The sequence below is a fragment of the Anabas testudineus genome, chromosome 11 (genome assembly GCF_900324465.2).
Source record: "Anabas testudineus chromosome 11, fAnaTes1.2, whole genome shotgun sequence".
NCBI classification, from domain to species: domain Eukaryota; kingdom Metazoa; phylum Chordata; class Actinopteri; order Anabantiformes; family Anabantidae; genus Anabas; species Anabas testudineus.
Genome location: NC_046620.1, coordinates 11275568 through 11301696, shown reverse-complemented (window position 1 = coordinate 11301696; position 26129 = coordinate 11275568). Strand labels below are relative to the sequence as shown.

Sequence of the window (26129 nt, the reverse complement as noted above, 5' to 3'; positions counted from 1 at the left end):
CAGCATCATGGTGCACACAGAGTGAGATAATAAGCCCTTTGTAAGCTGTTACAAATGAACACCTGAGCTGTTACCACCATATATTTACATTAAACTGTCACTGTGAGGACGAATGTTGATGCAGCTGAACAGGCTGAACGATAATTCCCTCTCTGTCAAAAGAAACTAAACACAAGGTCTAAAACGTGAATATATTTTCCAAATGAAGAACAAAAGAGAGTCACAGACAGGATACACAACAGTATGATCTTTTTATTTATGACCGACAGTTATACATCTCAATTTGACACATTGAATACAGAAACAACAGAATAAAGGTTTAATGAGCTCCCCAGAGCTGCTACAGTTGATATAGTTAACCCACCCCCTCACACACACACTCACACACTCCCACACACACACACACACACGCTTCTTTAGCTCTCATTGTCTACCCAGGGCTGCAGATGATGTAACGTCAACAACAGTGATGTGACGATGTTATGTCATCAGATGGGATTCTGTCTGATGATGTCATTGCTTTCAGGATGTCAGAGCGTTGTTTAAGAGTTTTTAGACAAACACACGTGGGCTATTTCAGCTACCACCTGACTATGGAGGAACACTGAGGTCATAAAATCGATACTACGATCACCACGATTACATGAGTTGTGTTGAGTTAGTGTGTGTATGTGTGCGTTTGTCACTTCCCGGTGTGTTGACTCGTTTCCACTCTGCATCCGTCTACTTGTGTTCCTCTTTCAGTTGTTGTTGAGAACCCACCATGATGCTGTGAAATAGATACAGAAAAAGCATTTAGTGACCCGGAAATATGACCCCAATCAATTCGACATTGAGCTCACTGTGTGTACATTGTGTGCTTTGTGTAGTTGTGTGTATCTACGACCAGTTTATTCAGCACTGCCCTCTGCTTTGAGTCCTTGTTGGGGGGTATGTGAAGTGTGCAATTATATTTGTTACACAGAATTAAGACCAATTCATTACAACAATGCAGGAAAAATCAAACACAAGGCCAACTGATTAGGAAACGAGTGCTGGAAAAATTAATGCGATAAAATGAATAATAGCAAACATATTATGAATGTAAAGTAGTAAAAGCCTTTTTTTATTTGATTCTGCAAATATGGAAGAGGGGAATGGTTATCTGACTGTTAAATGTCTTTTACACCATTAGCCCCAGAGGTATAAAATAAAATATAACAACAACACATTTTACAACAAAGCTTCAGTTACATTTACATAATGATAACTCTCACCAGGAACCAGCATGGTGGTAATGGTCTCAGGAGTTTCCAGGAAGTCCACGTTCCCCCTCTGGAAGGTTTTACTGTAGTTGGTCTGCAGGTGACTGAGCAGAGTAAATGAGAAGATGTGACATTTGGTGATGACGGGTGTGTAAAATGTACCTTTTTCTGCTACTTTCTACTTGACAACTTAAGTTGCATTGCAGATTAGTTCTGTTTCTAACCTCTCTGTGTAGTTAAAGCCATGAAGGCCACGCAGCTGCTGAACACTTACTTCTTCCACACGTTGTTGTTCTCCCAGAATTCATAGAGAATGTAGCGTGATTCATTTGCCAGCCGCTGAACTGCGATGCTGCCGAATGCAGAACACGAGAGAGAACAAGTGATGCAATCGCTAATTAGTGTGCTACATCATGTCCCCCAACACAGCCTGTCTGAATGTAGGCAAAGTGGAGCTGTCAAATAATCTTTTCTGTGGCTTCACCCTCGAATTGTGACGATTAAGTTTGTTTTAGTCTCATTTTAACTTGAACACGAATTAACATGACTGGATTTTTAAAGAACCTATTATGACAAAACCTGCAAATGTCACCCCGTCCTTCAGGCAGCTGGATTTTGTTTGTGAGTGATTCAATTTGTTCTGCTAAACTGAAGTTTGCCACAGAGTGACAAGGTGACAGAGCTGAATACACAAATTTTGCATAATGCAGCGCTAAAGCTCGATTTTGGACAGGAGAGTAGTGAATTCTTATATTCATTAAACCGAACCCTAGTTTCTATTTTTAAAGTTTTATAACTAATTCAGTTTCCCTCTTAATCTCTTGAAGATTTCTAAATGAGATTATGATATAAATGAATCATTCATATCAAGAAGAGGGACACTGCTCAAAACGGCTCTGTGGAGTGGATGATCAAGTTACACGCAAAATAACTACTTAACTTAACTACTACTTAAGTAAGGTATAAGGCAATGTCCCCATGTCTACAGGTCCTAAAAGATTAGGACTTCTTTCTCATTGTCTTGGTATTTTAAGGAATATGCCTTTTATCCTTTCACATAAGGAAAAATAAGTAAAAATAACGCAAATGACCTGAAAGGTGAAACAACCAGTACAACATGTGGCAGCTTCTATTGACCTGGGAGTCTGATGGGAGTCTTCAACAACAGAGTAGAGATCGATGGATATGCAACAAATGTTTGTTCTGCTGTAGGGACTGTTTTTTTACTGTTCTGTTGAATTTCCTACTAGTCTTTATGAAGCTGGTTGCAATAATATTAAAAAATAGAAAGCATGTAAATATATAACAGTACATCTCTGGTCAAAAGTGCATAAAGAGATAAACTGACTGTAGACATCCAGTCTGGATGCAGGCACACTCAATGTACTGTCTGAGAGCCAAACGAAACTCTTCCAGCTCCTCCTCCAGCACCGAGAGCTGCCTCTGGACTATCAGGATGTGCTGTGAAGACAACACACACACAACAGGCAGAGGCACAAGAAAGTCAGGGTCAGGGTTTGCATCTGATGTGTAGAGAATGTGACGGAGCTCAGGGTTGATCTGAAATTTCCTGGCAGGATTTCACACTGGCTGAGTGTGTTAGCAGAAAGATGGTGACTAATTGTGACTAATTGTAACGTGAACTCTAGGATTGTTGACACAATCTATAATTATAATGTCCTGGCAACAGTCTCTTTACAGATTAGCCCGCATATGTGCTCCTGATGCTGTGGTACCTGAAGGTGAACAAGCATTTGCATCTCATTGCACAAAGCAGGAAACTATAGCCAGGAAGATCTGGCGTAATCACGACAATGGAGAGCCTGCTAATAATTCCTGGATGATCAGAATTTGTTGACAGGGGCAGAGGGGTTGACGTGAACAGGAAGTGAATGGTCTGCCCTCTGGCCTATGGTACACAATGTGTTAATGATGTGTGTGTCTGTGTGTGTGTGTGTGTGTGTGTGTGTGGTTGATAAAACACCTCAGGTCTCTGTCAGTGTCTAATCTTGAAGAAACAAAGTCACTCACACACCAACACAAGGGTCATTGTGTGAGTGTTTAGCACTGTGTTGTGGATAATTACAGTTTTTCACACAACAGCACATTGATTCCCAATCACACACAGTGTTAAACAATCAATCAATCACATCAATTAATTCAGAAAAGCAGGTAATTAGAATTTTATTCTTGCCACTGTAATTACGGTCAAGTAATTACAGTCAAATCTGCAGCTACTTATCATCACTTAGTGTGGGTGTATTATCTGTGAATCATGTTTGGTGTGTAATGTTCATGGAAACACATGTGAGGGTAGATTTCACATGCTGAAAATCATCTGTCACCATGTGTGAATGTGAATTTTTCACACGGGAATGACCCCAAAATTATATTTCATATATATTTGATGGTTTAGGATTCATTATTTTCAAACTCCCCTCCTCTGTAAATGCTCTCCATCCTCTTTATGTGTCTGTGTTGAACTGACGTGAAATCCTTCACGTGTGTTATTCTGCTCTGTGTCACTGAGCCGCTCATCAGCCGTGAAATGAGTGATGCGCCGCTGACGGTTTCCCTTTGCTGTGGACTCTAAGGTTAAACACAGACAAACACTTGCACACACAGTTCGAAACACACTCGCACATGGGGAAAAACGTCCTGTTTCAAGCAATTTCTTAGGAATTTCCTTAAGGGCAGCACAAGCACATATGAAGACGTACACACACACTCTGTCTCTCCACCACACTCACAATTCCCCCATGTCTGCTTCCTTATTGACTTTAAGCCTCTCCTTCAACACTGAATATTGAGCCTTAAACACAAAGATTAAACATGAAGAGGAGGGCAATAATGTTTTAGGCCTGCTGTTGCTACAGCAACCGTTGACTGCTTATTACCAGCGTGGCCTCTTTTTCAGTAACACGCCACTGTGTGAGAACTGAGTGACACAAAGTGGTCACCAAAGAAAAACAAGTAGACACACCGACTTGCTCTCCACGACCTCCTCTTCGACAGGCTCCAGGCGAATCTCCTGCAGAACAAGAGGAAATACACAGCAGTTGTTTCCTAATAGAGATAAATATGTGTAAATATCCAACAGCACATGGCTGAATAGTCAACCTGTTTTGCATCTAAATTTCTTTAACTTGCAGAGGTAAAGTAAGAACCTCTAAAACATTATGTCCTGTTTACAACAGATTTCAACAGCTGTTATCATCTGTATGCAGCTCATAATTCTCATACACTGTACATACAACATGTCCACGTGTTGTTGGGATGAGTCGATTTGTTTGTGAATCCAAAAAGCCATCATTTGTGGTTAATTGGAGAGAGAGATGTAAAGACCAGATGGTCAGCATGATGTGAGGTGACAAACGTGTGTTAAACCAAGGGCAGGAAAAATAAAGAATAAGAAAATTAAAGAAGGTAAAAATGCCGATTGAAAGAAACAAAGCTACCTTTTGTTCTAGGCGGTCGATGAGTTTCTGCAGTCTGTTGACCTGCACAATCCACTGGCTGTCTTCATCATAAATACCTGAAGGAGCGAGACACAGAGAGGTGGACGGACTTCAGACAGAAACAGTAAACGTCAAAGGTGAAGGGATGAAAAGTGCTGCGTGCACTGAATGCATTTTCAAGACGTTTCCCACCATTGATTGCTTAAGCTGAAGCTAGTGGTGGTAGCCCAGAAGCCATTTCTATGTTTCCTTTCATCTGATGCAACACACAACCACGGCAATCAATAAAAAAGCTTTGAGGCCTGTAATGGAAGTTTATAGAGACTCTGCAGTTGTTTGACAGATCCCCTAGCAACAGTGTCTGGTGCCATAATAGACGAAGAGAAATGACTGTGTGCAAACAATAGATAAATACATACAACAAGCTGGCTGGGAAAATGGAAGTACCTTTTATGTGGATAAAAGACTTTTGAAGGAGCAGAAAACGAACATCCTTACAAAGTTTATTTGTCCCCTGATTCTGCTCTTTTTGCGAGAAAGTTTAGTTTGTATGAAAAACAGAGCACCATAAACTAAAGCATGTATGTTAAAGAAAGACACATTCATAAAATCCAGTCTATTCGTGTTCAATTTTTTTATATTAGCTACTGTTTAGTGCTTTTTGCAGTGCCCAGTACTTAAGTTAAAATTAGCCGGTGCAGAAGACGTGTGCTTGTGAGCCAGACGGTTCATCATCATCATCAAACTGCAATCTGTGCACAAGTAGCAGGATGAGTATCTGACTGTATTTGAGATGTATGTCATAAAACAATATCTCCTACATGCAGCATTCCCTTTCAGAGCATAAAATAATGTGAAGTGACACCTTTGCAATAAACATAATTGTATTATGTCCAGACACGGACATCCCATAATATCCACCAACCTCAAACCTCTCACTTTCTCTCCCGCACCTACACAACCTCCTCTCCTGTGTTTTGCTCTCTGGGTCTGACTCTGACACCATGACTCTGGCCAATTAGCTTTTCTGGTCCTGCCAGCAACGAGTTGACATAACTCAAGACTGAAGAGCGATGAAACAGGAGAAACAGGAGTCCTGAGAATTTGAGTTAATGAAATATAGACCGCAGAACATGTAACCACACCTGAATTGACCAGACTGAGGAGCGGGTTGTTGGGAGAGAGGCTATTGTTCCTCTGAAGCCTCCGATTGGAGCGACGACCCGACCACTGGATGGACAAAACCTCTGGCTTCAACGGACCCTGTCTGGGGTCAAAAGAGGACAATTAATATTCAGACATGGCCGTATTTTGGTTTACTCTCTTTACATAAGCTGCATGACTTTCAAAATCCATCCTCTTTTGAACTCATATTATAATTATATGACCTGTTTGTTCTTTTTGCTGTCCTGCACTGCACACACCAGAAAAACTAATCTGTCCCATGATTTAGAAAATCTGGACTAACCACTAATTCCCAAGAATCAACAGAAATACAATAGTCATGAAATTTATTTTACTACATACACAGCTGTAATTTGTGTGTAGCGAAAAATCTATTTTGTAATAACAGAGTGAGATATAGTATAGTAATACTTCAAGGCTTAGGATTTATAATTTGAGATGAAGATCTGGTTTCTAAATATATGTCTTAGCATGTTGGTCAAAGAGTGATGCTAATGCCAGTGACAAGGTTCGTGCAGCCACAGGGTGACATCTCCTAAGATTTATCCAACTGCTGTCAAGTGGTTAGGTCCCATATTTTTAGATCTTAGGGTGTCTGTGTGTGTGTGTGTGTACAGGTGAAATAATTTCAATTGTCAATTGACTTTCAAAAGTGTAAGTGTATAGTGCCAAATCAGTACAGACGTCATCTCAAGGCACTTTACTATGTACAGTTTAAGACCTTATAGAGTAAGCATGCACTTATTATGTGTACAGTATGTGTTGTTATGATCATAACATGATTTTATCCAAACATAGTGAAACCTTCCTACCAGCACCTGAGACACTTAGTAGACAACATGTCTTTAGCTAGTTCATTTAAACCATATAAAATGAAGTTTAAGATTCTGCAGTCGTTAGGTTTAACTATGCAGTAATCATGTACAGATTACTATTTAATTCTTACAATTTAAATGTAAAGAAATGTGACTGTGATTGTTCTAAAATCCTAAAATCCAATGAGTGTATTCAGAATGATCTCCCTTTGTTAAGAGGACTGTGATTGCTTCATATAACACCACCTACAAGAGACTTTAATTGCTCCTTTCCACATCTGAGAGAAATCCAGTAAGCCTATAATTAATTCACTAGCTGCTCTCAAACTTGCCTACATCCCCGATGATTGGATAAGGAGGAACCACTGATGGGTCCCACTGGATGACTCATGTTATCTGATACCAACTTTATTTGCTGTAATTGTCTGAGCTCGGTAAGGAGAAAAGATCAGCAGCCTCCCCATTAACATGTTCTCCAACAGTCTTCATGACAGTTGAACGTTAGGGAGAGCAGGTTAAAAGCTAAACAGCCAACTGTGTGTGAAAGAAAGAAGATATTTGTATTTTCTTTCTCAAACTGAATTTTAAAGCAATCTCAGTATCTGGAGAAGTAATCACTGATGAACAACCCTGTACATCCTTTCTCAGAATTAATAAAGCTTTATTGAAAGATGATGATGGTACTCAATCATGCATCGAGAAAAGGAGAATTGTTTTGGATGATGGTTCCTACACTGTACAGAGAGAAAACGAATACTTTTAAAGTGAACTTCGTAATTTAATGAATACAGAGCAAAACTTTAGCCCTGACACGTTAGTGTGAGCCTCCATCTGTTTGCAACCTCGTCCCACTCTTAAACATGATCTCATAAAACCTATTTAAAGCCATCAAAGAAGCAGCTGTCTCCTCTAGATGTTTGGAAGAACAGAGCAATACACGGGAAATGTTCCTCAAGCGTGGCTTTTCAGAGAGGGGTAGCTAGTTACAAGCACTGGGCATGAGGTTACTGTTGCAGCAACCTGTAATTAACAACAGAGTTATGATTGCTTTGTCTTTTATGTGGGAAGTAACACACTTGTCAATCACAGCTTTGCAGACAGCAGCTCTCTTAGTCACTTGTGAGTGAAGCAGTGTTGCTAAAAGCTCCCGACTTGTTCGGTGACAATGGTGATTCAGTGTAGTCACTTCACGTAGAGTGATTCAGCCGCATTCAGAGACGGTTATACCATTACAGCTTTGTTTGAGTCACATGGACCCATTAAGAAAGAACCAGCAATTACGTAGGCTTGTGAGTAATGATACTTTTAATTAGAAATATTTTAATGGCTTACAGGTCAACATGATGATAGAGAATTATAGGCAAAGTTTGTCTTCCTTTGAATGTCAGCAGAAGCTGGCAGCAGAGCACCGCTCAGCTGCTGAAGCTGCGGCTGAAATGTGAACTCAGGCAGGTGACGGGATGCAAAGGCTGTGCGTCATCACCTGTTCTTTAAATACATCATGAACACAGACACTACCTACAGGGCTGGACACGCATTTGATGATGCTATGGTACCTCAGTGAGGACACAGGTTCACATACAGGGCTGCATTCCTTAACCTTTTACCCCCACCTTAACCACCACAAGTAACAATCCTCAATCAGCCCTTTGGATGTGTGATGTCCAACGAAAATGTCCTCACAACACAAACTGTACATGTTATATTGTGCACTTGCACACTGGTGAGTCATCACAGCTACTTAACCGAACACACCAGGGGCCATGGCACGCACACACACAGCCTTCTCAGAAACAAGTGCCTCAGGTTTGATCATCAATAGTCACACACAGGCAGCCAATTTACAAACATACTAATATGCGAGTCGTAACCACATTAACTTCATATTCTAATCCCCGACCTGTCATACAAACACGTTATATATATATATATATATATATAAATCCATCCAATCATTTAGCAAAGCAATATAATTCATTAATTATTACTGTTGTTGTCCAAGCACAGCTCCACTAATAAACTATCTGTCTCAATATTGGCGACATATTCTTACTTCAGTATGCAAAGTATTACAATCATCCTTCTTGTAATCGCCTCAATGTTTTATGCATGACAAGTCTTTTTAATTAGCCTTTCCTCACTGTACAGTATTTTCCCATAAGATCTGCGCAGAGATCAAATAAAGGATTATAGACATCTGCTGGATTACAGGGAAGAGCAGGTGGTCTATAAAATACAGGGTGAGAACCTGTGCTGTTGCATGGCACCTTGGATGAAAGCATAGTTTAGTCTGAAATGTGGGACGTAAATTAGTGTGCGTGATTATGGATAAAATTATTACACTAGCTGTGAGAACGGTAATTATGGGTGCTGTTGTACAATACACTTTGTCTGTGTCTGTGTGTGTGTGTGTGTGTGTGTGTGCGAGGGACCAGAGTGATTTGTTCTTACTTCTCCTGGCGAGTCTGCTCGGCTGTGGTTTCCATGGCGCACTCAAGTGAGCTTTGAAGTGAATGAAGCTGATTGGTCGTCTCCTTCAGCAGGAAGCGGGTCACAAACTGCTCCAGGTGGGTGGACTCCTGATAATCCTGTCAGTCAAGAGGAGGAGTGGGAGGAGGAACGATTAAGGAGAGGAGGGCAGAACAAGGAGAGCTGTGACAAACTTCTCATGCCAGCCAAGCGCCAGTCAACGTCCGGGCCTCCCTCTAGTGACGGAAAGTTTCCTCCCTGGAGATCTTTCTCTCACAGTCAGACTGTGCTTGTACTGGGCAGCTTCCAGCTTTGAATGTGATCACGGCATGTGTTCATTGCTTTAATCCTGCTGCTAGTCAGTAGCAGCGAATTGAACAATTGCAGATTGATTTTCTGTACATAGATACAAGTATCTTGTAAATTTCTCAGTGTGAATCCAAAATGTTTCATGATTATACAGTATTTTGTATTATTAATCAAATACGGAAAAGTAATTAATAAGTCTAGTTATCAAATAAATGTAGTGTAATAAAAGTATCATATGGACTTATGTATGCAGAAGTAGCAAAATGGAAATATTCAAGTACATATAAATACATAACAAATACAGTATACATGAAGGACAGAGAGCTTCAAATAATTCATTTTAATGGCAGCAAAATCAGGGAGTCTTATCCAATTTCCTTCACACAAACTAAAAACTAATTGATTCATTCAAGCCATTATGAACATATTTTTTAATGAATGTTAAGGTAACTTTCCATCTTAAATCAGTGATAATGGAAATTTCCCCTCATTTGAAAAAAAAACTGGCAGCTGCCATAGAGCAACAGATCATGCAACTCCTGAGGGAAATCTCTGACTCTTTAGCTGCTAATGCTCCACTGTCTTCACAAGTCAACCTCTCTATTCCTTCTGTTTGTTGCTGGGCAGGTAACGTGCAGTCAGCTGCTTTAAAATGATACTGATGGGAGCAGACTGAACCTAAACAATAAGTGTGGGCTGTAAAACAAAGGCAATCAAATATTGATTAGTCCAGTCTAAAAACATGCATCCTGACATTTTTTACACGTCCCACTGATCTGATAGTTTGCACTAGTGATAGTGCATCATATGGCACAACAGGTGTTTACATTTTCCATTACGAAAAAAAGTGTTTTAAAAATAACCTGCAACTGTAATCACAATCTAAAAGAAATACCATCCTCAACGGCAAGCATTTCTGATTGAGTTGCCATTTTGTGAGTGAAGGACATGTTTGTTTAGAAAGCTGATGGGGAAAAATGAAACTGAATGACATTTTCAACAGGTGTCATTTGCTCTGCTTGGACCTGGGCAGGAGGGCTGAGTGTTGTTTTGGATATAATCAAAATGGAGTGAATGAAGCCCCGGCACAGCAGAGTTTGCTGTTTGCACGCCACACCTGCTCCCACCGTTTTGAGCAGCCTGAATATTTGTATACTCGACTAACATCGAGCTGTCTGTAGGGAAACGCTAATGCAAGTTAGATTAGAGAATGACTAATGCATGAAGAAGAATGTGCATGTGAGTGTGTGTGAGACGCCAAGAGAGTCAGAGGGAGTCAAAGGAATATATTTCAGTGTTTCTGTCTTTTGGCAAAGTGCAATGAGGATGGTTTGAGAAGCTGCATGTGTTTATAGCGCTACAGGAGAGTGCACACACACACACACACACACACACACACACACACACACACACACACACACACACACAAACTAATTACAGTGTTTTTAGAAGCAAGCTAGTCGAACTCTCAGCAGGACAGATCATCAGGCTTTCCCGTCGGTTCGATTATCAACAGAGACCGGGGACTGAACTGCCTGTTCTACAGTGTGAGAATCAAAAACCTGTTTTCCACAAGAACAAAATACTTGAAATTTATCACACCATGAGCGTCGCAACAACTCTGACTCTGTGTTGGTCATAGATCAGTTGGACATTGATCCCCTGACATTCTCACTGTCAGCAAACACACACTTGCACGTTCATGCACACTGAGAGTGAGTCACGACGAAACTGGTAAAGGTCAGTCTCCTGTCTACCATCTGAGCACAAATTACCTCCTGTGATCTGTACCTTTGTGTGTGTGTGTGTGTGTGTGTCCACCTCACCATCTACAGCTATTTAAAACAGCTTAAGGTCTGCCTGATATTTTTCTTTTTTGCCTTTCTCCTGACCTTTTATTTTCAGCTGTACAAAAGGTCAGTTGTGTGCTTTGATGGAGCCAGTGGCATGTAGTTTTTACATTTTTCTATTTCGACCTTATTTTTTCTGCCAGTATCATGCCGTTAAAGCCTTTTAGTCAGGACTAAAACTACATATTGTCCTCTCCAGTTTGCCTCACAATCATATGTCACTCTTTTGTCAAATAGCTTTACCTGAGTAGTTTTTTAAACCCTGTTTGCAAATCCTAAAAATAAGGTCAGAAATAATCTTATTGGAATATGACATTCTGAAATTCAGGTCATTCTGATAATTTGCCACAACTAGAGAACTGAGTGGCTTCAAATGCATTTCTACACTTCTACTATCCTACACTACCTACTGTACCTACCTAGTCTGCAGAAATTTAAGGCTCCAAACCTGATGATTAATTAATTGTGTTTTCCTAAATCAAAAAGTTTCATATTTTGAGAACTGCCTTAATAATACAGCGTCTTTGAAGTGTGAGACACAGCAACATGCACCAGCTGTAGGTGAGAAGCACCTGTGATCTGCTACGAAAGGGTTTGAAGGCAGAGCTGAGGGTGGTGGTGTGTGGAAAGTCTGTAAAAGCTCTGGCAAGAATATGTGTGCAAAATAAAAACCCAGAGTGTCTCTGCACAGATACAGATGCGTGCCTGGCTCTGATTTAGATACACTCCTGCACCCCCCCCACCTGCACGTGTGCATGGATGTTTGATGTATATGCACAGACATACACAAATTATCTCATGCACACACATCAACAATCTTTCAATGCAAAAAAAGGAAACACCTCAGGAATATACTCACACATACATGCTTCCCCCTCACACACATCCACCCACTCCAATTCATATACAGTTGAAATGAGACGACTGAGCTTTAATCTGTGGCTCATGCTGCATCTGTTCTCTCTCTTGCTCAACTATTACTTGATCACATTTATCTTTGTCCTATGCTATGACTCATTTTAGCGTCATAGATGTTTTTGTGGTGGTAAATGGGATAGATCTGAATTAGGATTGGAGAGGTTAACACTTTAGGATGGGAGAAGTCAGCAGTGCACCCTTTACTGTGTACTTCTGTGATTGTGAGTATTTTTGACCAGTCAAAAACTGTTCATATTGTACATGGTTTGTCCTCTTTGAACGGAGATAGAGTATCTATTTTGAACTGTGTGTCTGAGCAGGAACAACACTGAGGAGCCATTTGATGTTCTGTTTCTTGTGTAGCTCATGAGATCTGACTTACGGCTTTTGAAAAATCCACAGCAAGGTGAATAATCCCTCTAGTTTTTTTTTTTTAAACCTTGAAATATACTTCTATACTGCCTCTCCTCTCTCTCTCTCTCATGCTGTCTCATGTCCTGCTCTCAACTATTCTTTTGGAGAACAGAAAATGGTTTGAGGTGCAATTTGATTTTCACACCTTATCACAGCTTGGCGCATGCTGAGGCCTATGAAAGACTGCAGAGGGATTGCAAAAGTATCTTCACGGGATATTTCCTTTGAAGAAGTGGATGTCGAATTTCAGGCACATGTAATTCAATGCTGTGCTCCTGCAGGTCAAACTTTTTGGAAATCTATGTTTAGAAAATGATGTTTCATTTGCGATGAAATATTATGGACTGGTTTTCTTCTACTGTTATTTCAACACCATGTCTGACATGCACCTTATGAAAAGTATTTCCCCCAACTACGCCCTTTCTTCTGTATTTAATATCACAACATTTACCGAACTGAAACATTTATCTGTTGTTACTATTTTTTAATCACCACAGTTCTTGCGTGTTGATGCTGGATGTCATCATGAGTTACCTCTTTCTGTGCTAATAAAGAACTACCACTGACAATTAAACGCTTTGACTCCCACATGCTCTTGCTGAGGCAGCCACAATGGGACGCGTCTGCTTCGCTGCAGATATGAGAGGCGATTTGAGCTTCACAGCATGTGTCATATTTGCCAGATGAGATACTGTAGTAAAAGAGAGTGGTGCAAAGAAAAATAAGCTTTTCCTGCAGATCTCATGAGCCACTTCTCATCCTCACTCTAACGTTTATCCATTCCTCTTTATCTTTTTTCCCTTTTGTCCTGTTTTTCTTTTGTCGTCTCTGACTGTTTACCTTTATCTGTGTATGTTTGCCTTTTTGCTTCCTCACCACCCTCATTCTTCTTCTTCACCTTTCTGATAATAGAAAAAAGTCAGGAGGATCGGAGCCAAAATCAAGATCAAAAGCTATGTTAGTTTGGTGGTGGAGACTGAGGCCATTTACTTCCTCACATATGTTGGCCACAAGTCCAAAAGGAATCATATCATGTATTGTTCTGGGGGTTAATTAGTAGCATGAATGAGACCTGGCTTGTCCTTTATGGTTCTGTAATGGAAATGTGACTAATGGGAGATCTGAGGAAGCCAGCTGGGCAGCACAGGAACATGCTGAGAGAGGTTTGCAGCATGAAGCTCGGACCACACTGTGAGTAAATCAAACATCTGTTTTAGTGTTGTCACTGTGTGCTCGGGGTTCGATGTCAAACTGTGCAGCACGGGGACGTGTGGGAGAGTGTTACAGTACATGTAAATGAACATGAATACACAGTTTTAATATGAACAGACATTGCACAATGAACAGAGAAAGGCATCATCATTGCAGCAGCGTTTAGGGCAAATTTGTTTTCCTGTCAGAAATTTGACACAGTTTGCTGCAAAGATCATCTCGTTTAAAGAGAAATAATTTGGTCATACACACACCACAAACTCACGTGAGTAATAACGTAACTTCACAAACTATATATTAGTATAGTTTAATATATTAATATTCTAAACAAAAACCACATATGACCCAGTTCAACACTGACTTATGTTTTCCACTCTCTATTGACCCCTTGTGTGTCCTGTCAAGGGAAACAGCTTTATATTTGCTTGGTATAATCTTACCTTCTTTGTTTTGTCCATTGCCTTCAGTATGGATATGTTCAGGTCCTCTAAGGCTGCGAGAACATTCTCATATTCACCGAGGTGCTGGGAGAAATACTCTTAACAGCACATAGAAAAAAAATGGAAAGAAACAATTTGTCAGTTAAATAATCAGGAAGAGGCTTCAGCAGAGTGCCGACACCTCAGTCACAGAGCCTGCAGGGGACTACATCTAACATGTAGTAGATGTAGTCCCCTGCATGGTAACATGGTTCCTCCCTTAAGCTGACAAAATGTCAGATACTGTTTGAATCTGTGGCTCCTGTGAGGTGTAAAGCAGGATCCAGCTATAGAACAGTACTTCTTCTTGGTACTGAAATTCAAAGCAGCTCCACTTACCACAGAGTTCGTCGGTGTCCAAGTTGCTGAAAGATAAAAAGTGAGAAAGATTGAAATACAAAATATACTTCATTAACAGGAGATGTCCAATAAAAACTCCTCCAGATGATGTCATCTAGTTTTAAAATAATATTGAGGCTCCTGTATTCTTGATAATAGATGTTGGTTGTTGAGTGTCTTTCCAGTCTCCACAGCAGCTCTTACATAGCATAATTTTCTAAAACTGTGTGTTTGATTGTATTTGTACTGGTGTAACATCTCAGAGTCCAGCTCCAGACCCTCTGATTTGTTGCTGCCTGTTTGTAACTAAATATGTTTACCCTGGTCCTGTACAATTTTAATGTACTTGTACTTTACTGGAGCATTTCCATTTTTTTGTCTAACATTTAAGTTTAAGTCCACTTCAAATCAGAGGAAAATGTTGTACTTTTACTTCACTATCACAATATTGGAATGTCATCAATTGTACTAAATTTCCACATTTATATTATTAACATCAAAATAACATTATTTAAAAACATTGTTTTCTTTTACTATTGTAGTAAAAAGAAAACTAATTCTATTTGTAGTGTAATGTTTTCTAGACATATGCTTCTACTTGAGTGTTGTGTTTGTGTACCTTGTGTACTTGTGTACCTCTGCATGTACTGTACTCTGTAAAAATATTTCCTGTACAGATCAATTGATAAATAACTGAATAATTTAGTTGCTTTTCTCTCCGGAGGTCTGTGTTAGAGACAAGTGTGCCACAAAATGAATTCCTCAACAGAGGCTGTTCAGGAACTTGAGCTCAGTGAGATTAATGTCTGTGTGTTTTAGAAAGGTCTGAGTGTGTGTGTGTGTGTGTGTGTGTGTGTGTGTGTGTGTGTGTGTGTGTGTTTGTTTCTGAAACAGAGACACCAGTAAAGAGTAAGGGGAAAAGGTTAAGCAGTGAGTGAATCAAATTGGAAAACAAACCATCGTATTCTCTGCACAACGAGCTCCAAAAGACACAGAGGACACGTCCTTGTTGTAGTGAAGGAGGCTGAAGTAACACTGGTTCAAACACTATTCCAAAGTGCTGCAGCAATCAATTCCCTCAAACAGGAAAAAACACTTAGAGCCACAGAGATGGAGACACAAACTGAGGAGTTAGGTCAGGTTAGAGACTAAACCGAGTACCGAACACTATCCACCACTGGGCCACACATACAAGTGAGGGACTGAATACGACTGAGTAGCAGATTCTAAATATATTTGTATTCTCAGTAAATCACCTGGTTATTTGATGTTTGAATGTATATTGTCTGTCTTCTTTATACATTTTAAAACATTTTTGTGGGATGTCGCTGTAATGTGTGTTGGATTGTTTAGTTTGTCTGTTGTAGTGTATGTTGTGTATCTGCCTGTGTGTGTGTGTGTACATATACCTCCTCCAAATCAATTTCTGTTTGGGATAATAAAGTGAAATACGTCAATAATTTTAAAACTGAAGTATTGTGTAATCTTTCAGTGCTCGGCATCGACCTGAGCAGGTTAGCCTGTGCTTTGCGAGCTCGGTGACTCACTCTATAATCAAAACAGGATTCAATATCAGACTTCCAAATTGCTGCCTCACAATCTGCCCGTCTCTGTGTTCATTTCACAGAAGGAGGCACATGTTCGTTCTGGTTTAGTCCACTGATGTTCTCTACTGAAGCAGTAACGATGTTTATTCGTGTTTAAACCAGATGCACTTGCTGCAGATATACTTTAACATAGAGACAAGGAACTGGGTAATGGATAAAAGTGCACTGTAAAATGCTTTTTACACCAAGTTAAAATTAAATTTGATCTTCTAATCATACCAGTCAGTAAATGACTTAGTGTAGTGCAGAGAGAGTGATATTTAAATTCATTAAAGGTTCAGAGAAACAGCTTCAGCTTCAGGTTACAGCAGCACTTCAGTTTTATCTCTTCCACAAAAATCAACTCTAAATAAAATAACTAATATTTTTCTATAATAGTGTTTCAAGCTCATGTTTTTCAACATTTTCTATCACTGGACAAATAATTGGCCTCAGACATGACTAATGTGATATTATCTGACAAATTGTTATTAAAAAAATCTGGAACCCAAACTCCTGTAGCTCTCAGTTTATTTGTGACAACAAGCAAGTTTCACTGACTTCTTCTGGTCTAGACTGTTGCTGCAGACTTTGTGCATGCTCTGCTGCACATGTAAGTACAGCTGACAGTAATGCTGAGGTGCACCGAACACACACTGAGTACACCTCACTACAGCAGCTACTGTAATAACTTTTTAAGTTTATGACAAATATACTGAACCTTCAAAACCAATATCAAATTTCTTATGTGCCCCTACTAATATACAGTAGCGTGCAAATGCACTTGTTTTAGCAAGTCAGCATGATTACTTTAGCCAGTTAACACAGCTTTAAGTGCTCCCCTTCCTCATCTCAAAGCTGCTGGACTGTGACAATAGTTACAAAGACTGATAAATGCACCCTTCATCTGCATTCATTCCTCTTCCATGAGATGTGATGTGATTCCAGTCTAGGCTATTATTTACCTTCAGAATTTCCATTAAAGTTTTTTTTTTTTCTGCCAGCCTGTGTTTGTTCTCCTGACATGAAAGTGATCTCCCTGATTCCTAGAACAGGAGTTGACATAGTGTCCTACAGGCTGCCTACAGAGCAAAGCTCTGCAACAGGAACAATCAGGAAGTGCACTAGTTTGCAGTTGACTGTCTGATGTAGACACACCGAGAACTCAGGTCAAATTAAATGCTGATGCATATGACATTTGGGTTCACTTTTTTAAGCCTTTAGATGAATAATAAATTTATTAAATAATAAAATCTACTCAGCAGTGACTGGGCAGGGTGGGGTGCACTCTGGACAGCCCACTGCTCTATCGCAGGGTTTCTGAACACAGACCAGACGAAGATTCACACTCACCAGTTAATCTAACCTGCATGTAATTTATAATTTGTTATTTAAAAACATTATTTCCATCAAAAACTGTGCTGCTGATCTTTCAACTTGTGGGGGGCATTTCATCTTTGATAGGACTCCTGCTCCTCTTGTCTACGGCTGCATGTTTGAAGTTGTCATTGTGCAGAACGAACTCGGGGACACTCTCAGATGATACTGTGTGATGGATACAAATATAAACATCTAAAGTCTGCCTTTAATTCAAGACATACAAATGTGAGCAGACTGACATAGAGATTGATTTGAGTTGTTTATTTCTGTCTGGACTGTTCTTGTCTAGTCTACAAGTGAGTACTAGAAAATTCAGTGTGAACCGGTTTGTATAAATATTGTATATGACAACATTCACCCTCTTTTGAATATGTCATATTATATTCTTGTCACTGTTACAATACAACGATAAGCAAATACAACATGATTTCTCATGAAATTTCAGCTCTTCTTAGAAATTGTGTTCTCAAGAATTGGGTGGTTGTATGCAGGGACGACTTAGAAAAGGTAATTATCAAACTCCAAGGCTTCATTACTTCACATGGTGACAGTATTCATTTGAACAACACATTAACTTTAGTAAATTACAAAGAAGATTCTCTCCATGTCTCAAATGTGTCCTCCAAGGAATAAAGTAATAAAAGGATCAAGTAATTAACTGACTTACTCTGTGTTATGAGTATCGATCGTGTGGAAGAGCTCCTTCAGTTCCTCGGCTGTCAAGACTCCATCAGAGAAGTAAGCTTTGAATTCGTCAAAGGACAGCTTCCCATCGTCTGGGGACGGAGCACAAATGCAGCTTTTCAGAACAGTGTTAGCAAAGCTCAGTCGCAGGTGCAGCAACCAGTGAGGTGAGGTGACCAATATCTAATATAATAATATCTAATGAATTTTAGCAAAGTTTTAAAGAAAAACTCCAGCTGAGATGCATCATTTTATAAACTGCAGGAATCAGCAAAAAGACATCAAGTGTGCAGATTAAATTTCTTTCTGAAGATGGAGCAATAAAACTGAAATCTCTCCACGGTGGAAGATTTCTGCCTTGTTTTTATTAGTGCAGTAAATGACTCTGTCAGCGTAGAAGGTCAACACCATTTGTTTCATTAGACCAACTTGATTGTAGCATTTTTATGCTTTGAGGCGCTGCAATTATGAATAGAATAAAAGCTGTATGAAAAATTCATGAGGTGAAAATAAACAATTTCAGTATGAGCATCCCCAAAGTGAATATGCTTCAGACGAATGAAGCTAACCAACAACAGACATGTTTTCCACACAGCTCTGACTTCACCAGTGGCTGTTTTTTTTTCCATGACATGAGGCGGCTGCTCTTTAAATTGCCACTGCTGACCTGCTCTGGAGGTGACGCTCAGTATGACTGTCATGTCGCTAAAGACGCCATGAGCAAGACACTAATTTAAAGGATGTCAAAGACGCACACCTAAACACACATGCACACCGTGACTCACTTTCGTTTCGTTTTTTCTTGGAACAGACTTGACATTTAAGCGCTGCAGTTTCCACAACCCTAAAACAAACATGAGGGGTGACTTCTCAGCATGCTGCATGACAAGACCTGAAGTCATTCCAAGCGTGGGATGGACATTTAAAGTATAACGAAGCATGTCATGAATATTAGCCTTTGCCAAAAATAAAGGAAAAGGAGGTTAAATCTTTCTTTGACCTATATTGATTTGCATTCCATATATAGCATGTTTTAAAATGTTCATTTTACACAGATAAAGCAGAACAGCAGAGCAGTAGAGGCGAAACAACAGCTGAATCCACCCTTAACCTGCAGCTAGACTATAAATCTCTCAGTCATGAAATGATAAAAGTGTCTAACTGCACTAATTTGTGATGTGTTTCTTCAGATTTTCTGATAGTAAAGCTCATCGGGCATGGTCAGTTTCCTGTTTCCATGGAAACTGAAAGAGTATCAGCAGAGAGTCATGATCTGAATTTCATTGAGAAAGTGCATCTGTTTTCACACATGAGAATCGAGGGTTGAAGTGACGCCAGAGACAGATGAGAATGTGTTTGTATGTGAGTGGAGGAGCTGGTTGGTGCGATATTTACCATTCTTATCGGCTCTCCGCAAAATCTGTGGTGGGAAAAAGGGAAATAAAAATGATGTCAAAATGGTTTCACATGATCAAAGTTAAACTAAGTGTGTGTGTGCAGACGATTGATCACTCTCTAAAGCAGTGAGTCATTAAATTATTGATAGAGCTGTCCCAGAGTCCAGAGGAGATGAAAGGCACAGTGGCAATGACCACATCAGCTTTAAAAGGCTCGAACCACCAACCTCAAAATAGCATTGCCCACTTTCTCCTCTTTTCACGTTTGTACTTGTGAAGAAGTGTCTGAACAGACTTTGACTCTATTTACACATGATTGAGCTCGTCTAAATCTGACTGCACAGCCCTGTGCAAGTGGAAACCTAAACACTTCCCTACACCTATTATTTGTGCTTTACCTCCTAATCAACACTTGTTGCTTTTTTTGTCTTCGACCTCCTCGGTCTCCTGTATATTTCTTTTTACCCGTTACAATCTTTTATCCATGAAATTTAATTCTATTTGATATAACTTTATAAACCTTTAGAAGACCTGGTTTTGGATTTCTGGTTGGACATAAGACCAGGTATGACAGTGATTCTGGGGCTCAGCACATCATTCCTTCTTAATTAGTCTTTTACACCCAATATAGAGAATAATATAAATAAGAATAAGAATAAGAGAATAATCCAGAATAACTGATTAATCTAATGAAAACAGGAATGATCCCCCCCCAACCCACCCAGTAGATCTGTTCATAAAGTGGACATCCCAGTACCACAGAAGCATCAAAATCAAAGATTCAAGACAAAATGTACGAGGCTGGAGTTCATCCAGGAGACATCAAGACACAACAGAAGCAACAGTGTGTTGACCAGCTCGCTGGTTTCATTCCCTGTCAGTCAGTGTCAGGAGATGCAACACCTGTCCAGCATCAGTGGGACACTTGATCATCACAAGTGAATGAAACAGTGAATAAAGGTAATTAGGTGGTGGATACTGAGGTGGATGGCAACGCAGTAAAACCAGAACGAGAAAGCTCCAACACCTTTCTTGAAAAGCATTAAGAGATGTGTGTGTTTTCTTTGTTTACTGTGATCTGGGTAAAATCAATTCGTATAATCTGCTTCTTTCTGCACTTGATAAACAAATCAGACCGACACCTCAGTGTGAGCATCAATAACTAACAAGAAATACATTTTGCTGCTCTCAAGTGTGGATTAAAAAGGACTTACATCAATAAAAATAGACATTCCCTTTTTTAGCTCCAGTTGAGCGCAGGGCTCCTCGGACGCAGGTTGAACCTCCTCTGAACAATCCATCGTGCAAAATGTGTGTCCGGTTGTAAACTGCAGAGGAATGTGTCCGCTTGGAGCTCCTGATGTGATCACGGTCACTGGTCAGAAAGCGCGACTCGTCCGTGCTGTCGTCAAGTCAGACACCACCGAGCAGCACACTTCCGACGCAGAGTTGTATGTGACGTAAAGTTACAATTCAGCCCTCGATTTGGTGTCAGTAATAATAAGACATGTAATAATAATAATAATAAGACATGAAATAATAACAATAATAATAATAATAATAATAATAATAATAATAATAATAATAATATGTGTGGATAATGTTAAAGCTATTCCTGCATTAGGGCGACACACACCACCTTTTTTTATAACCAACACTGAAATTTGTGAACCATTATTTTGACAAAATAAATAAATAAATAATAATAAATAAATAAACTCCCTACTTCCTGTCGTGTCCTGGCTGTGTCGGTCTGGCTTAACAGCGCTGTCCTCGCTTCAGCTGCTGCTGCTGCTGCTGCGCCTCTTGGTTTGAACGAGCCCACCTTGACTTCAGTGCAATAAAAATGTGCTTTACTACTGTGGTAAACAGGCTAATTAACATGCACTGTTAGAGCTGTATAAATGAAAACAGCACTGTAACAAGTGCAATGACGACAGGCTACATTTAGTTACAGATAAGAGTGTTAATTACTATACGGCCAAGGAGCTACTTGAACTTGTGTAAGTTAAAACATGCAGTACTAATCCAGATAAAAGATCATTTCAGTTAATCCAGTCTTTTTAAATCATGTTAACATGTCAATATCAGATTGACAAAGACTAACTTGTCAGCTCACAGCCTGGTTGACTTCTACAGGGTTTCCAAATGCATTTGCAGAATCTTAAACAAAAACAATACACTCATAGAGCTTGTTAAACTTGATTCTCACGTTGTAATTTAGACACTTAAAACTATATATACTAATATATAAATAAGTATTGCAGTTTCTGTTGATTTGTCCAAAGTGTATGATAATGTAAGTCTCATCTGCATTCAATTCAACAACTAATAATGTAAATGATCCTGAGGAAAGCTCTAAGCCACTTGAATCAGTTGTAAAACTGTGAAACGGTTCCATCTAGTGGAGTGTTACAACAATACACAAATCACAAAACCTCACTGGACAAATCACTTGAACTCCTATATGAATAAAGCATCAGTAGTCTAAGACTCTAATGAGAAAGCCTTTGAGACAGACTCGTGGCAGTGGGGATGGTAAGATTTTTTTTTTAGGACTGCCACCTAAAGGCAGTTTTTACCCACAGCTGGATGAGCCAGGCGGTGAGCAGTGGTAGATGCATGAATGCACATATTGTCTGCTTCACTCCCCTCATTATGAATTTATGGTAAGCTTGCCAAGCAGGAAAAATCCCTTCAGGCTGCTATAATATACGCTCTCAGAAACACAAAATAAAGGTAGGAGAAGAATAATGTAAACTCTTCTTCATACATTAAATCTTGTAAGATTTGTTTTAGAAAGTTTCTTAACAAGAATTCATGAATTTAAAATTGCCCCTAGCGTGATATGGCTTCAATTTACAACTCATTTTCATTGGTGCAACTTCACTATGTACGTTAACTTTGTTCTGCAGCTGTTCTCAGCTACTATACATCTACTTTACTACATCGTAGAGGGAAACTTTGGCAGTTTTTATTTGTCACATCAACATTTGACATTGACTAACGAGCAGTGTAGAAATGATGCAGTAAACAATTCAACAGTAGTTGGAAAGCAGTTAAAATGAGCTCTAACATAAATACTGCTTACGTGTTAATTTATTAGTAAAAGTAGTCCAGTGATATTATTTGTACAATGATGGACCTTTCTAAAAGGGAACACACAATGTATATTTTATCAATGATACTTTATGTGAAATAAAAAAATGAATGCAAGAATTTTACATGCATGAAGGATGTGAGGACTTTGTCCACCGCTACTAACTTCAGTATAGTTTATGAATAGATTGTTTACCTAATATTGCTATAAAGTACTATTGTAATTGTACTATACCATGACTGATACTGTACTGTGTTTACTGAACTGAATATTTAATATGAGCCACAATTCTGAGGTTATTTCATGCTATCCCACATGTACACAACTGCATTTTAAAGGGGAAAAACTATATATAGTAGGTATACGTATTTAACAACTGCAGGTTGTAAAATTTGAAATTCTTCAACGTTTCCTCTACCTAATGAAAAATATTTTCCAGAACATTTTCAGAGTTGAACTTCTCTACTTCATTACGACACCCATCGTCACTGTAGGTTATACACCTCACTTCACCCTTCTTAGTTACATGGTAATCAGGCATGAGTTCAGTCATATCTCTGACTAAAGGGGAGCTCATGTAAAGGATCCTTTAAACCAGGGGTCACTAACAGGCGGACCGCGGTCCGGATCCGGACCCAGAAACTGTCCCATACGGACCCGGAGCTACAGAGCAAACCGAACGTTTGATTCCAAATCTAGCGGGACACCTTAATTATAACCGCCGCAGCTATTGCGATCGTTACGGTAGTTATTAAGTGGACGCGAGAACGCATTGGCCAATTGAATGCGAGTTAAGCCATCCCACGTGACTTCACTTAGCCAATCGATTCTGTGGATCGTAGGCAGTAAAATTAGAGACTCAACAGTAGATGAGAGAAAGTTGGAGGTTGGAAAAAAATTAATAAACAGAGATGGTGATAACAGAGAGACAGAGAGGAGAGGGACAGACGACAGAGAGGAGAGGGACAGACGACAGAGAGGAGAGGGACAGACGACAGAGAGGAGAGATACAGACGACAGAGAGGAGAGGGACAGACGACAGAGAGGAGAGATACAGACGACAGAGAGGAGAGGGACAGACGACAGAGAGGAGAGATACAGACGACAGAGAGGAGAGGGACAGACGACAGAGAGGAGAGATACAGACGACAGAGAGGAGAGATACAGACGACAGAGAGGAGAGAGACAGACGACAGAGAGGAGAGATACAGACGACAGAGAGGAGAGAGACAGACGACAGAGAGGAGAGATACAGACGACAGAGAGGAGAGGGACAGACGACAGAGAGGAGAGATACAGACGACAGAGAGGAGAGAGACAGACGACAGAGAGGAGAGATACAGACGACAGAGAGGAGAGGGACAGACGACAGAGAGGAGAGGGACAGACGACAGAGAGGAGAGATACAGACGACAGAGAGGAGAGGGACAGACGACAGAGAGGAGAGATACAGACGACAGAGAGGAGAGGGACAGAGAGGAGAGAGACAGACGACAGAGAGGAGAGATACAGACGACAGAGAGGAGAGATACAGACGACAGAGAGGAGAGGGACAGACGACAGAGAGGAGAGATACAGACGACAGAGAGGAGAGGGACAGACGACAGAGAGGAGAGATACAGACGACAGAGAGGAGAGGGACAGACGACAGAGAGGAGAGGGACAGACGACAGAGAGGAGAGATACAGACGACAGAGAGGAGAGGGACAGACGACAGAGAGGAGAGATACAGACGACAGAGAGGAGAGGGACAGACGACAGAGAGGAGAGAGACAGACGACAGAGAGGAGAGATACAGACGACAGAGAGGAGAGGGACAGACGACAGAGAGGAGAGAGATACAGACGACAGAGAGGAGAGATACAGACGACAGAGAGGAGAGGGACAGAGAGGAGAGAGACAGACGACAGAGAGGAGAGGGACAGACGACAGAGAGGAGAGGGACAGACGACAGAGAGGAGAGATACAGACGACAGAGAGAGAGGGACAGACGACAGAGAGGAGAGATACAGACGACAGAGAGGAGAGGGACAGACGACAGAGAGGAGAGATACAGACGACAGAGAGGAGAGGGACCAGACGACAGAGAGGAGAGATACAGACGACAGAGAGGAGAGGGACAGACGACAGAGAGGAGAGATACAGACGACAGAGAGGAGAGGACAGACGACAGAGAGGAGAGGGACAGACGACAGAGAGGAGAGATACAGACGACAGAGAGGAGAGGGACAGACGACAGAGAGGAGAGAGATACAGACGACAGAGAGGAGAGGGACAGACGACAGAGAGGAGAGAGACAGACGACAGAGAGGAGAGATACAGACGACAGAGAGGAGAGAGATACAGACGACAGAGAGGAGAGATACAGACGACAGAAAGGAGAGAGACAGACGACAGAGAGAGAGACAGACGACAGAGAGGAGAGAGAGACAGACGACAGAGAGGAGAGATACAGAGACAGAGAGGAGAGAGAGACAGACGACAGAGAGGAGAGAGACAGACGACAGAGAGGAGAGATACAGAGACAGAGAGGAGAGAGAGACAGACGACAGAGAGAGAGACAGACGACAGAGAGGAGAGAGAGACAGACGACAGAGGAGGAGAGAGACAGACGACAGAGAGGAGAGATACAGATGACGGAGAGGAGAGAGACAGACGACAGAGAGGAGAGATACAGACGACAGAGAGGAGAGAGACAGACGACAGAGAGGAGAGATACAGAGACAGAGAGGAGAGAGAGACAGACGACAGAGAGGAGAGAGACAGACGACAGAGAGGAGAGAGACAGACGACAGAGGAGAAAGTTGATAAAAGGACGGTGAGACTGAAAAAGGAAGAGATAAATATAAAAATGTCCAAAAAGAAAAAAGTGCACAGTAAAGAGTTTTTAATCCACAATAGACAGACTCCTTTCTGTTCATATTACCACTGGGAGCAGTAAACCAGTATGTTTGATATGTTCAGAAACTGCAGCTCTTATTAAAAGTGCCAATGTCAAACTGCATTATGAGACAAAACACAAAGGTTTTGAACACACATGCCCACTAAAATCTGAAGTGTGATCACAGAGAGTTGCTAGTCTCAGAGCCCAGTATGAGCAGTCCACCAGGATCTTGAGCCACATGCTCAGTTTGATGTTACATATAAATTTCTACTGAATTAATTTGATTTGACAGTCAAGTATTGATTACATGCAGGCTACTTAATAATATATCACAGTATATAGTTAAACATTATAATCTTCTGGACCTTTGCTTCCAAAAATATTGCGTAACGGACCTCTTTAAATT

At 40.5% G+C, this 26129-nt stretch overlaps 1 protein-coding gene across 1 annotated transcript; it reads right to left on the bottom strand.

The window, feature by feature from the left end:
- Positions 1-232: 232 nt before the first annotated feature.
- Positions 233-21523, bottom strand: necab1 (N-terminal EF-hand calcium binding protein 1). The gene is made up of 14 exons (XM_026347051.2): positions 21466-21523; positions 20954-21174; positions 19738-19762; positions 18326-18434; positions 14693-14718; positions 14315-14412; positions 9154-9290; positions 5848-5969; positions 4703-4779; positions 4228-4275; positions 2593-2705; positions 1519-1596; positions 1257-1348; positions 233-769 (listed from the first exon to the last, which is right to left on the bottom strand). Exons 2-14 carry the CDS (start codon positions 21038-21040, stop codon positions 741-743), a joined length of 1041 nt encoding a protein of 346 aa, XP_026202836.1. The 5' UTR covers positions 21041-21174; positions 21466-21523; the 3' UTR covers positions 233-740.
- Between the last annotated feature and the right edge of the window lie 4606 nt (positions 21524-26129).

Bases quoted from the DNA above. Each gene is read 5' to 3' on its own strand.
- necab1 (XM_026347051.2), bottom strand. From the start codon at position 21,040: ATGGATTGTTCAGAGGAGGTTCAACCTGCGTCCGAGGAGCCCTGCGCT. The intron at 5,970-9,153 runs GTAAGAACAAAT...TTTTGACCCCAG, and splicing joins GAGCAGACTCGCCAGGAGAA to ACAGGGTCCGTTGAAGCCAG. The intron at 770-1,256 runs GTGAGAGTTATC...TCTATTTCACAG, and splicing joins TACCACCATGCTGGTTCCTG to CATCATGGTGGGTTCTCAAC.